The 12,114-nt window shown below is 31.8% G+C and overlaps 2 protein-coding genes across 3 annotated transcripts; one reads left to right on the top strand and one right to left on the bottom strand.

Moving 5' to 3' along the window:
• Positions 1–1,269: 1,269 nt before the first annotated feature.
• Positions 1,270–4,668, top strand: LOC111018400 (E3 ubiquitin-protein ligase MIEL1). Of its 2 annotated transcripts, XM_022294457.2 has the most exons (13): positions 1,270–1,427; positions 1,540–1,627; positions 1,783–1,839; positions 1,951–1,983; positions 2,091–2,168; positions 2,296–2,339; positions 2,428–2,468; positions 2,772–2,854; positions 2,936–3,027; positions 3,234–3,303; positions 4,062–4,100; positions 4,206–4,337; positions 4,425–4,668. In XM_022294457.2, exons 1-12 carry the CDS (start codon positions 1,360–1,362, stop codon positions 4,323–4,325), a joined length of 813 nt encoding a protein of 270 aa, XP_022150149.1. In that variant the 5' UTR covers positions 1,270–1,359; the 3' UTR covers positions 4,326–4,337; positions 4,425–4,668. The 2 variants fall into 2 exon arrangements, with proteins under 2 accessions (XP_022150149.1, XP_022150148.1); XM_022294456.2 differs by having other exon boundaries at positions 4,206–4,668.
• A 1,627-nt stretch (positions 4,669–6,295) lies between these two features.
• LOC111018413 (CASP-like protein 1E1) lies at positions 6,296–7,834 on the bottom strand. Its single transcript, XM_022294476.2, has 2 exons — positions 7,436–7,834; positions 6,296–6,726 (listed from the first exon to the last, which is right to left on the bottom strand). The coding sequence occupies exons 1-2, from the start codon at positions 7,687–7,689 to the stop codon at positions 6,387–6,389; spliced, it is 594 nt and encodes a 197-aa protein (XP_022150168.1). The 5' UTR covers positions 7,690–7,834; the 3' UTR covers positions 6,296–6,386.
• Between the last annotated feature and the right edge of the window lie 4,280 nt (positions 7,835–12,114).

The raw sequence follows: 12,114 nt of genomic DNA, 5'->3' as shown, positions 1-12,114 counted from the left end.
TTCCATTAAAAATCAAATTGAGATTTAAACATAAATTGTTTCTATTTTAGATGTTAAAATAAATTTTAATATAAAAGAGAGTAGACGTCCACCTAACAAGACAGGCATTGCTCTTTACAATAATGTTTTTTTTTTCTTTTTGCAAAGTATTTACAATAATGTTGGTTGTTTGGAAAGGATAAGATCTAAATTAATTTAATGTGGAAAAGTCAAACCCTTGTTTAATGTAAAAAACTTGGCAGATTTAAAGAGCAATGGCTAATTTTTTATTTTTGAAAATTTAGATGCGTTTAAATATATATGAAATAAATCATTTTATTATTTATATTTTAGAATATTGAATGTTTAATTAATTGTAACATCCTCAATTTAATTTACAGCTCCTCTCTTGTAAAATTATAGCAATAGTACTAACAAAAATTATATCATTAGGCTTTAATAGTAATGATTTAGTAAATTTAATAGATTAATTGCTAAAATTACAAATTAAACAATGATATTGTAATAACTTGTTTAAATGTGTTTTTTTAACAAGTTTTTTTTTGCCAGGTCTAAAAGGAGGGTTGAATGGGAAAATTAAATAGAGAAAGAATTTTCACTTTAATAGCATATGTAATATGTATTTTAAGAAAATATCACCGCTTGCAAATATAACATAAAATTAATTTTTTAAATATATTTTACATTTGATTTTGAAGTTGATTTTGGACTATGGTATTTTGTATAAAATTTAAAAAATTTTCTATATTTAAAAATACACATTTACTTTATGCATATGAAATTAGGATAAGTTTACATTTGCTAATTGCCGCATGTGATAGACTAAAAATCTGAAGTTCAAATACTATAATGTTGAAGTAAAAAAAAAACAAGATTTGCGGGATTGAACTCACAGCCTCTTGGTTGGAGATAGATACCAATTACCGCTGAACTATGCTCGTTTTGGGGTGTAACCTTTATTTTTCAACTAATCATCCCATTCTATTTTCATCTCGATTTGGAAGCTACCGAAACTGTTTTGAAAAAATTTCAAAAGTTAAATGTTAAAATAAACGATAAGGGTATAACTGAAACCTACCATAAAATTCAAGGGTATAATTGGCACGTACTGTACTACCATTTTACCGGTCACGATCACTTATCTTTTCTATTAATTTCTTTTCATTTTAATGGAAAAGTTAATTTCAATAAATCTAAAATTTAAGGGTAAGATTGAAATTTTCAAAAAGTTTAGGGCATCGAAGAAAACTGTCCTAGAGTTGAGGGGTATTTTATACAATTTAACGTAAAACAACTTAGAATTTTTTGGTCCTGTGATAATTCTTCTCAAATCGAGGAGCACGAACTGGGCGGTCTCCAATGGAGAAAGAGGACTCCTCTGTGCCTCAATCTGCCAGGAGAGAAGATTTCGGAAAATTTCAGCACGGGTATGAAATTTCTTTCCTCCATTGTTGTCTCAACTCGAGGTTTCCTTGGTTTTTTTGACCGAGTTATTGTTCTTGCTTTCATGACCAGTAAGTTGTTTTTGATTTCTATTAGATGCGAGCATTACAGGAGACGATGCAGAATCCGAGCCCCATGCTGCGACCGAATCTTTACCTGTCGCCATTGCCACAACGAGGCCATGGTATTTCTCTCTTCTCTGTGTCCTTGCGTTTCGTGCGTGTGTTTGATATAGAGAGATGCATTAGAAAGGATTGCGTTTATGTTTGTTAAAGTGGAGCTTTGAGTAATTCTGTAAAGAAGTTCTCTGAATCTTTCTCTAATTATCCCTGATTTTAGAGCTCGCTGAGCAATCCGAAGGACCGTCATGAACTTGTTCGGCAGGACGTTAGACAAGTATGTTTCTTATAATCCTTTTAAGTACACTGTTTTATTGATTTTTTTGAGTAATCGTATCTGATGGGATTTGTTTGGTTGATCAATTTTGCTCTGGAATTGATGTTTTAGGTGGTTTGCTTGATTTGCAATACAGAGCAAGAGGTTTGGGGGCTTTTTTTCTGGCTAATTTTGTTCCTTGCGTTGATTTATTCCTTTTTTTTCCATTCCTTTTCTTTTTCTGCTAACCGTTTCAATTTTGTACATTTTAGGTTGCCAAGGTTTGTCGAAAGTGTAATGTTAATATGGGAGAATACTTTTGCGACATCTGCAAATTCTTTGATGATGATGTAAGAGAAGTTTCCATCAACCTGTCTTTTTTCCCCCTTCTCTTTCTTGAACAACTTTAAAAGTTTGAAATGTGGAATGGAATGATTTTTTTATCCTATATACTGATAGTTTCTGTTATGAATGCAGACCAAGAAGAAGCAGTTTCATTGTGATGCATGTGGTATCTGTAGGTTAGTGTGCTGTTTGCGTATTCTTATGTAATTCAGCTGTTTCTGTTATGTTTCTCAACACAAGTTTTTTTTGTTATACGATTTTTAGAGTTGGTGGCCGAGAGAATTTCTTTCACTGTGAAAAATGTGGTATGTTATTCAACTATCTTGATGTTTTGTTATAAACTAGTATTATGTTATTGTTTGCAGTATGTAGCAGAAGAGTGTTGTGTGTTTGTCTGTAAAGTCCTCATTCGTATGTAATAAACCACGTTCGCACATTCACATAAGATTGATATGCATTGGTAAAAGGTGAATAATTGAATTGAATGGTTTATTTAGAAGAATGAAAGTAGTATTGTGCTCATACTGCATGCAGTTTCCATCAGTTTTTTGCTTGTGATGTTTTCAGTGTTAATGCAACTAATTCGTTCCTTCTTGTGATGTTTTCAGGATCTTGCTATTCCACTCCTCTGCGTGATAACCACTTGTGTGTTGAGAATTCAATGAAAAGTTTTTGCCCTATCTGTTATGAGGTTTGTGATTTCAGAATATATGTTTTCTGTGGGAGTACAATCTAAACTGTTCTCTTCTAACAATTTTGTTGATGCCTGCAGTTTCTTTTTGACTCAATAAAAGACACAACTGTTATGCGCTGCGGTCACACAATACATTTGGATTGTTTCAGGGAGATGGAATCGCAGAATCAGTAATCCAAACTCTTTATTCAAATCCAGTTTCTGAATCTACTTTCAAAATATTTCCAAAAACTTGGAAAATACAAAACACAACTCAAATTTTCTATTATATCCATTGCCTTCTATTCTCAAACCAAAGAGGCTCTAGTTTCTTATTTTGAATATTACAGATTTCCACTTCTTCTCCAATTCTAATGTATTAACATTTGTCTCTCAGATACCGTTGTCCTATCTGCTCGAAGACAGTTATGGACATGTCTGCAAGCTGGGCATTGCTGAAAATGGAGGTGTGCAGTTTCTCTTTTGTTTCACATTTCTATAGGTTTATTTGTAAATTCTTAGTTGTGCAAGGCAATTAGATAACTTTCATTTTAATCCTTAGAGAGGTTTCTGCAGTTAGCGAACATGGTGGAACAGGTGGCTTCACATAAGTTTTAGCAAGTTTAGAATCTATATTTTATCATTATATATTGTACCCACTTTTCGACCTCCTGACTGATCCTTTCATTTCTTTCTTTTTCATGATTTAGATGTATGTTTATACGTTACCCAAGTCTCTGTCTATAGCATTGGGTTGATTCTTAGAAAGTTGGTGGTTGCAGACTTATTATCTTATTAGAAATTCCATGAAGTGAGAGAAAAAAAGTTAAGATAGGAGTGTAGATTCAAGGCTTTAGTTATATATTCCAGTTGGGTTGAGAGGGATAGAGAGACAGTAACATACAATAAAGATGAAAGAGGAAAATAGCAGGCCAGAGCTAAATACATTCTGTTTCGGGCGAATATGTTTTTGACTTGCTCTGTCTACGAACTTAAATTATGTTCTTCTTTGAACAATGGTTTCTTCGAATTATTTTCCTCATATCTTATTTACCCATTACCTGTTAGCTAGTTGATATATTATGGTATTCTATTTCTTCTTCTGTCAAGTTCTGGTAGTGAAATTCCAAAGTTTCTTTGGATTCTGAATTATCTTTACTGTACCTTACATCTTTTTTTGCTACATATGGTCTTAAATTTTAAAATCTTTCCATCTTATCTATAGATTGACTGCACACCAATGCCTGAAGAATACAGCCATGAGGTAGTTTCTTGTTTACACGTTTAGATTACCACAAGCTATGTGTTCTTCTTTATCACTCTGCATGTTACAAGTCTTCTAACTTAAACCAACTACCGGGTTAAACAGGTATCGATTCTCTGCAACGACTGCAGCCATACGAGCAAAGTTCGTTTTCACATTTTGGGACACAAGTGCAGTCAGTGCAATTCATTCAATACTAGGAGGATTTCTACTGGAGATCATTAATGAAAACTGAAGGTAAACAACAAATATGGGGCTCTCTTAATCTTAACAATTAGGTTTTTTGTTGAAAGTTTGATTATTGGAGTCATTTGATCCATTTAGGAAGTCAACCCGTTTTGTTCAGAGGCTGACTAAGATTGGCTAAACCCATGAAGGGAAGTTTATAGTGCAACATGAAGTGAAATGGTGTTATCTTCATTAGGAAGAATCCCAGATTTTTTTTTTTCTTTCATTGTATCATTTAATATTCATATTGAAAAAATATTATATCATATTAGATACCTTATGCCGATGTGAGTATATCATAAATCTTAATGAATCCTGGTCTAAAAACTTGAACCTCAAATATAGCAAGAAATAGATAGTTGAATGATTATTTATTTCTCTTAAAAAGGATATAGTTCGGGGGATGGATGTTAAGGGCCGTAATGTTCTCGTTTCTTACTTAGGACATGAGAGTGTACAGATATATGGTAGTGCCACCGGTTCATAGTTTTATCACATACAAGTTAGCATGCGATTTTATTATTTATCTACCTAGCATCTAGAAACAAAAACAAAAACAAAAACTACTTTTTGTAGTTTCCAAAAATTGGTTCTTTTTTGGAAACGTTTCTCAAAATTTAGGAATGAGAAAAAGATTGGTTACCAAACATGTCTGTTTTTGATTGAGAAGTAGAAACAAGAAACAGTAAAAGGGAACGTTGATGTTAAGCCTCTAGTTGTGAGAGTTTATGGTAGAAATAGGAAAGTGTAGTACTGAAAATTAGTTCTTTCTCGTTTTGACGAGTTCCTAACCCTGTCGAACGTCGGATTCGGTATTCTCATAAGTAAATAAACTCTAGATACCTAACAGATTTCCATGTGATTGAATGCAATTAATGGTGATAGGTTTTGAAAGATGATCAATATTCTTAGCACTGTGTTTACTAAAATTTAGGAGTTGGAATTATGGTATCTTGTTTATTTAACGTTGAGAATAGAAATAAGTTTAGATTTGATGCAGGTTGCATTGCAAAGATAGAGATGAACAGAGAGTAATTCCCACAATTTAAAATGAGAACAATATCCAGGGTCAATTTAAAAAATTACATCAGCTATTTTCAATTTAAACTAAAATGATTTTTTTTTCTTTTTTAAATAAGAAACTGAATTTAATAGAAAACAAATATGCATGGACATACAAAAAACATAAGTCCAGGAATAGAATAGAATCTAACCGGTAATTACAAAACACTTTCGAAAGAGAGCTCCATAATTTAAACTAAAACGATATTTAGTAACCAATGTTTATACCCAAAAACCAACATATTTGGTGTATTTTACTTTATGTAATTCAACACTTTATCAAATGTAGTCTAATGTAAACTAAAATCAAATAAATAGTCCGGTGGTTATTAAAAATATATGCAAAATTTATGCTTTTTGAACTATTTATCACCCAATCTTTTTCCAAAGAGAATGTTGTTCCTAAATTAAAAACCGTCTGGATCGTAGTATTTAATATAAGATTTGATTTCAAGTAATGTGGAAAGTGGAAATAAAGACGAAGAATATGCGACGAGAATGGACTCATAAGATGGGCAATAGCGATCTCATTTGTGATCATTTCTTTTTACACGGTTGAGAGATGATTGTATTATAGCACATCCTAAATAAAGTACCGTAGCAGTTGCATTAAAAAGGAAAATTAGCTTGACTACGAGTTGACCTAGTGTACCGTAGAGTAGCATGAAAAAGGAAAAAGAAAAATAACGTGTTTCAAACTAGGGTGTCCCACTTACATATGATTTAATATTCTACAAATTTTCTTATCAACCATATGTATAGATTCAAACTAGGAATATCATTCGAGATTTGTATAAGTTGACCTAAAAATTCACGTCTATGGAAAAACAGGGTGTAATTTCTCATCGTGCACAAGTTTGAAGGTTAATTATCTTTATAATAATAGTTAATAAAATGCACCAATCAGTCAAAAGGAGCATATTTACTTCAAACCATACACTTCTAGTACAAATCCAGTAACACCTACCAAAAACAAACACATTCAATCTCCTAATTTCATTTTTTGTGAAGATTCAGAATAGAAAGCACAACCAAACAAAGAAACATGACAGAACCAGCAATGGAGATGACAAGGGAAGCTGTGAAGTGGTGACAGTAGCCTTCAAAGAAACCACAGACTTTTATCCAGTGCATGTGTGAGTTCCCGGCTCGACCGATGACTCCTATGGCTGCAGCAGCGCCATCGGCTGAGGACAATAGCCCCACCATGATTAGGTCGAAGGTTATGAGCAACAATGATCTCGATGGATTATTCTCGTAACCTCTGGTTACGAACGAGTACACCAACGACACAGCTGCATACGCACATGCTATGCAATTCGACACCACGAAGTACCTAAGCAAATGAAGATTATGAGACTTAATCACCGCAAACAAATCAAAAAGTGAAAAGAAAGGAGTTTGAAGTAAAAAACAAGCCACATAACATAACATATAGCATATTGTGTAGGCATTTTAGAAGGAGATTATGAGGCAAAACCATGAACAAAAGGAAAGTGAAAACAAAGCGGTTCCGAAACATAAAAAGACGTCAAATAACATATAACATGTAGTGTTGTAGGCATCCGTAGAGGGTGTTTAGAAGAAAGTTACGAGGCTCGACCATGAAAATAACGAAAAATGAAAAGAAAGCGGCTCCAAAACATAAAAGAAGTCGAATAACACAACATAACGTATGGCGTCATGGGCATTTCTTCAGGGTATTTAGAAGAAAATCATGAGGCTCGGCCACAAACATAACGAAAGTGAAAAGAACGCGGTTTCGAAACATCAAAGAAGTCTAATAACATAACACATCGTGTTGTAGGCATTTTAAGAGGGTATTGAGAAGAAGATCACAACGGCTCAGCCACAAACAAAGCCACAGATACCGTGTAAAAAAACCAACTCATGTTTTCACTCTATTTTCAACACAAAACAGGGCTAAGAACAACATAACATAATGCATAGCGAGACACTACCGTCTACCAAATGGCTTTACAGCGAGAAGTTCCATTCAGGCATTTTATCAAACACTAAGAAGGCAGAGAGAGATTGAAGCTTACTTAAAAGCAGACATGTATTGCCATTTAGCAGAGGCATAAAAATGGAGAGGAGGCAAGCTTTTGATGAGAGTAACAGAAATAATCTTAGACTCATTATCAACTCCCACAATCACAGCAGCAACCAAAGTAAAAACCAGACCCAAAAACCTCACAACCCCATCAAAAGGCCATCTCAATCTTCTTCTTGCACTCTCAATAACTTTCACATTGCTTCTCACTCCATCCATGCCCATGGCTGCTGCTTTCTGCTGCATCTTCCCAGCAAGAAATTGGAGCTTTTCAAACAGAGACACAGCATTTGGAGTGAACAAAAAAGGGATTCAAAATGGTAGTGTGCTGTGTTGGTTAGGAAATCAGGGAGTTGGGGCAAATATTTACTCCTCATATTTAATTCCTCAGAGAGAGAAATAAATGCCAAGCAGTGTGTGTGCTGATCTTTCATTGGTCAAATGGCTTGAGTGGTTTGAAGAGCAGGCACTTCAATACTTTCCCGAGTGCCGCGAAAAATGTCTAAGAAACTTCTTTTATCAATATGAGATCTTTAACATGTCCCTTCAAATCATTGTTCGAAGAGTAGCTCATGTCTATTATAAACTTAAGATCCATTTTCATATCAATGAGGGATCCTTAACAAGTTTGACATCGATATGAGAGACAAATCGACATTTCCATCATGGTACAAGAAAATCGACAAAATATAAAAAATATCAACGAAATGTCGCTAATATATACATAATATTAATATTAATTATTTTTAACTAATTTAGAAACAAGAAAATCTTTATTTGTTAATTTAAATATTTTTTACCATTTTTCAATTTTTCTAACTTTTATAGAAATATCTATCGATATCGACATTTAAAACCTTGCGCAGTACTAAGATTTTTCGTAGATGTCCATGTGCTAATCCTATTGTTGGTGGATCATTATTTTTAATATGTGCTGACGTAGCAGATGCTAAATGGAAGGAGTATCTATACTTTCATAGTACTAGAAAATTTTCCTTTAGATTTTCTAGTTTCAAATCAAATTATTTTCCGTACACGTCTCTACAAATCCTCATTTTATCATATTGTTTTATTTTATAAATTATTAGTTAAATAGGTCTCGGTGCTTCTTATTTTGCATCTAATAGATTCCTCATTTATGAGGCAAGTATTAGATACAAAATTAAAAGTTTGGAGATTAACTAGACACCTTTTTTTTAATTTATAGATATACTTGACTCAAAAAGTCAAATATTTTGAGTCTAGGACTTACTGCAAGTACTTTTTAAAGTTCAATTACTCACATTTTAAAATTTAGGGATGAAGTTATAATTTACTAAAAAAGAAAACAACAAAACAAAATTTTTCCTTACATGATACAGCTACAAACATGTCAGTATTATTAATGTTGTAGTATTGAAGTTTTTTATTATTATTGTTATTATTATTATTTTAACGCATATAAATATTAACAACAAGAATATAGTTGAGACTTGAGAGTGAGTTTAATAATCATTAGAAAAGAAAAATAAGTTTAAAAAATATTTAGGGTTGAAAATGTAGATCCTAACCAAACGAGTCAAGTCATGTCACTTCTTCGCTAAATATTTCAAAAAACCGTTATTGAATATAATATGTATTAAACTTTTTGGGAGACTTACGTTGTTCGAAAGGATTTCTTGTTCTTTTATCAAATGTTATGTTTTTTCTCGGATACTCAGGTTCAAATACTCATAGGCTCGTTGTTTGCTATTAAAATATTTTTTTAGTTCAACGATGCATGGGGTGGGGATTTGAATCTCTCACATCTTGGTCGATAATATGTGCCTTGACTATTTGAGTTATGACAGGTAATAAAATAAAATTAGCATATTTGAGTTTTTTTTCAATGTAATCCTTAGTGGGGATATATTTTATAGTAAATACTAAATTGGACGATGATAAACTTATTTGACATAATACTTAATGAACCAATAAAGATTGAATTTTCCGCATATCTCAACTAATCAACTATATCAGGCAAGCAACTCCTACCTTCTAAGGATGAAGGATCACTGAGTTTGATGTCTATCAAGTTTTAAAAAGGATATTATCGCTCCATAAAATTTTATAAATAGTTATAATAATGGGTTTTTGAACCTAATTCCTCTTAACTAATCCTAGTTCTTTTGGACCAATAAACCACCCATGATAGTTATAAATATAGTTTAGTTAATTAAGCAATAATTAGAAACCTCTCCTTAAGTTAGAGGATCAAAATCATATCTCGTCCTTATTGAACTCAAGAAATGGAATTGGTTAATTTCATGAGCTATGTAAACTTTCATATATATACTTTCCTTATAACTTTTGCATATCATAAAGGTTACACGACACTAGATTTCTAGCTATTGTTCACTCTCTTGTAGAAAAACTAGGTTTTCAAGCTAAACACTGACGGGTTAAGTAGGTATCTTCTTACTCACCACCATTAAAAAATCACAAATCTCATAGCTCAAAATAAATTACACTACTCTAGATTTCTATAATTCATTCTTCTTTTGTACCATTCAAACTCGTGCTACACATATCTAGATTTTCTAGCATAACATATGAAACTCACTTTTTTATACTACGTACTAACCTTTATAAATCACAAATTCCATAAATCAAACATAAGTTCTACAACCCTAAACGTGCGTGTGCTATACAAATCTAAATTGGATAAAACTTAGATGCTTAGCGATAGGTAGGGATATCATGAACCTAACCGTTATTACTTTTCGAATAAAACGAAAGTACACACCAACCACTTCTCCTTTTCATTAACTATATGGCTCGTCCTTTTATTAATTATGCATTCTTCAGAATTTACTTTTCCCTCTCATGACGCATTAAAGGAAGCCATCAACATTCAACCAATTCCATAGTTTGTAGTCTTCCTTCTCAACTTTGAAATATTATTTTGGTAACGGTACCTTCGACTTTAGTTTATCTTAGTTCTTATACTTTCTACTCTTTCATTTTAATCCATGTATTTTCGAAACGTTTGTTTGGGTCCCTGTACTTCTAAAAAGTAACCATTCTGGTCTCTATTTGCAAAACTTTATACACAATGAACATTTCTTAATGCACATGTATAAAACTATGTTTCAAGAAATTTAGCTAGTAAAGTGTTACATTAAAATTGTGATTGATACACAGAAATGAGATAAATGAAAATAAAATGACTAAAACTGTCACTTTTTAAAAGTACAAGGGACCAAAACAGACGTTGTAAAAGTGAATGAACTAAAATGAACAAAAATCGAGATTACTGTGATCAAAATACTATTTAAACCCGACACAATCAAAATTTCATAAATGCTTTTCCCACCAACCTATTCTTTGACTCAAATTCTTCTTTCTTAAGATAAATTATCTTCGATTGGAGTGGTTGTGATTGAAGTGTATGTGATAAATATGGAACATGTCTTAGAGGGCATGCCACGTCATAAGTTATGGAAGTTTCATTGGTAGAGTCAAACGCTTGCAAAGACTTGTCTATTTAGGATTTAATTTTCTCCTTTGTTGAAACCAACCACTCTTTTTTATGGCTACAATATTTTCTATTTAGTTCTTTTGTAGAAAATTTTCTAATATTTTAATACTTGGTCTGTTCGTCCTACGAATATTTCTTTACAATTCTTTAATATTGTTAAACCTCGAATCATTTTAGATCTTTACCGATCTCAATGGTAAGACTTGTTATCATTGCGAAAATTTCTACGATTATAAAAGACTCTATGAAGTAACATTTTTTTTTATATTGTCTTCTAACCATCATATTTAAGAAAAAGACACATGTTGAATATAAATTTCTTGTCAAGTCATGGATGAAAGTATTAGTTAACATAGGTAAAATTGGAAGATTAATCCCCAATAGTTAAAACTTTAACTTTAGGGGCCGTTTGTTTTTTGGGAATATAGATGCCCAACATCTACAGATGCCTGGAATCTCATATGTTCGAAATTTCAAATAACCACGTTTATTTTGTAGGGAAATTTATAAAGATATCTGGGAATATTTTGATAACCACGTTTATTTTGCAGGATTTATTCGTGAGAATATTGTAAATTTATGCAATGTTCCATAAAAGTCCTTATCGGTCATCATATAATTTATATGTTAAATTTAATATTATTTGAATTCATATAAAAATTGTACTTTATTAGTTTAATATTATATTTTTATGTCAATTTTAGTTTATGTTTAATGCCTATTGAAATAGTAAAATGAACGAAAGATTGCACCCTAAATTTGAATTAAAAACAAATTAAGATATCATACCAATGTTTATTTTATATCTAAATGTAGCATATAAATAAAATTATATTTAGACATTTATCATCTAATTTAGGATAATAAGACAATGGATTAATTGGATCGGGTCTAGAAAAATCTGTGGACATAAATTCAATCCCACCTATAAATAAACCTAAAATTTAACCATTTAAATGAAGGAAAGAATCGTATAATAATGACGAATTTTTCTTGCAATTAATGTTTCACTCAATCAAAATTTTGACCATAAACGGAGCCACCAATCAACAGCAAAACAAAATTAAAAGAATATTATAAATTAAAGATATATTGTCGTTATGTATTAAAATAATAATTAAAAATGGTAATTTTAATTTCCTCCTCGCCATTCTCCCTTAATTTAAGTGGGA

This window comes from Momordica charantia, unplaced genomic scaffold (genome assembly GCF_013281855.1).
Source record: "Momordica charantia cultivar OHB3-1 unplaced genomic scaffold, Mcharantia_2.0 BLBB01000030.1, whole genome shotgun sequence".
Lineage (NCBI taxonomy): Eukaryota > Viridiplantae > Streptophyta > Magnoliopsida > Cucurbitales > Cucurbitaceae > Momordica > Momordica charantia.
Note: the sequence above shows the minus strand (reverse complement) of the source record. Positions and strands in the feature narration are given on the sequence as shown.

Bases quoted from the DNA above. Each gene is read 5' to 3' on its own strand.
- LOC111018400 (XM_022294457.2), top strand. From the start codon at position 1,360: ATGGAGAAAGAGGACTCCTCTGTGCCTCAATCTGCCAGGAGAGAAGAT. The intron at 1,984-2,090 runs GTTTGGGGGCTT...TGTACATTTTAG, and splicing joins TTTGCAATACAGAGCAAGAG to GTTGCCAAGGTTTGTCGAAA. The intron at 4,101-4,205 runs GTAGTTTCTTGT...CGGGTTAAACAG, and splicing joins CTGAAGAATACAGCCATGAG to GTATCGATTCTCTGCAACGA.
- LOC111018413 (XM_022294476.2), bottom strand. From the start codon at position 7,689: ATGCAGCAGAAAGCAGCAGCCATGGGCATGGATGGAGTGAGAAGCAAT. The intron at 6,727-7,435 runs GTAAGCTTCAAT...TCATTTGCTTAG, and splicing joins CAATACATGTCTGCTTTTAA to GTACTTCGTGGTGTCGAATT.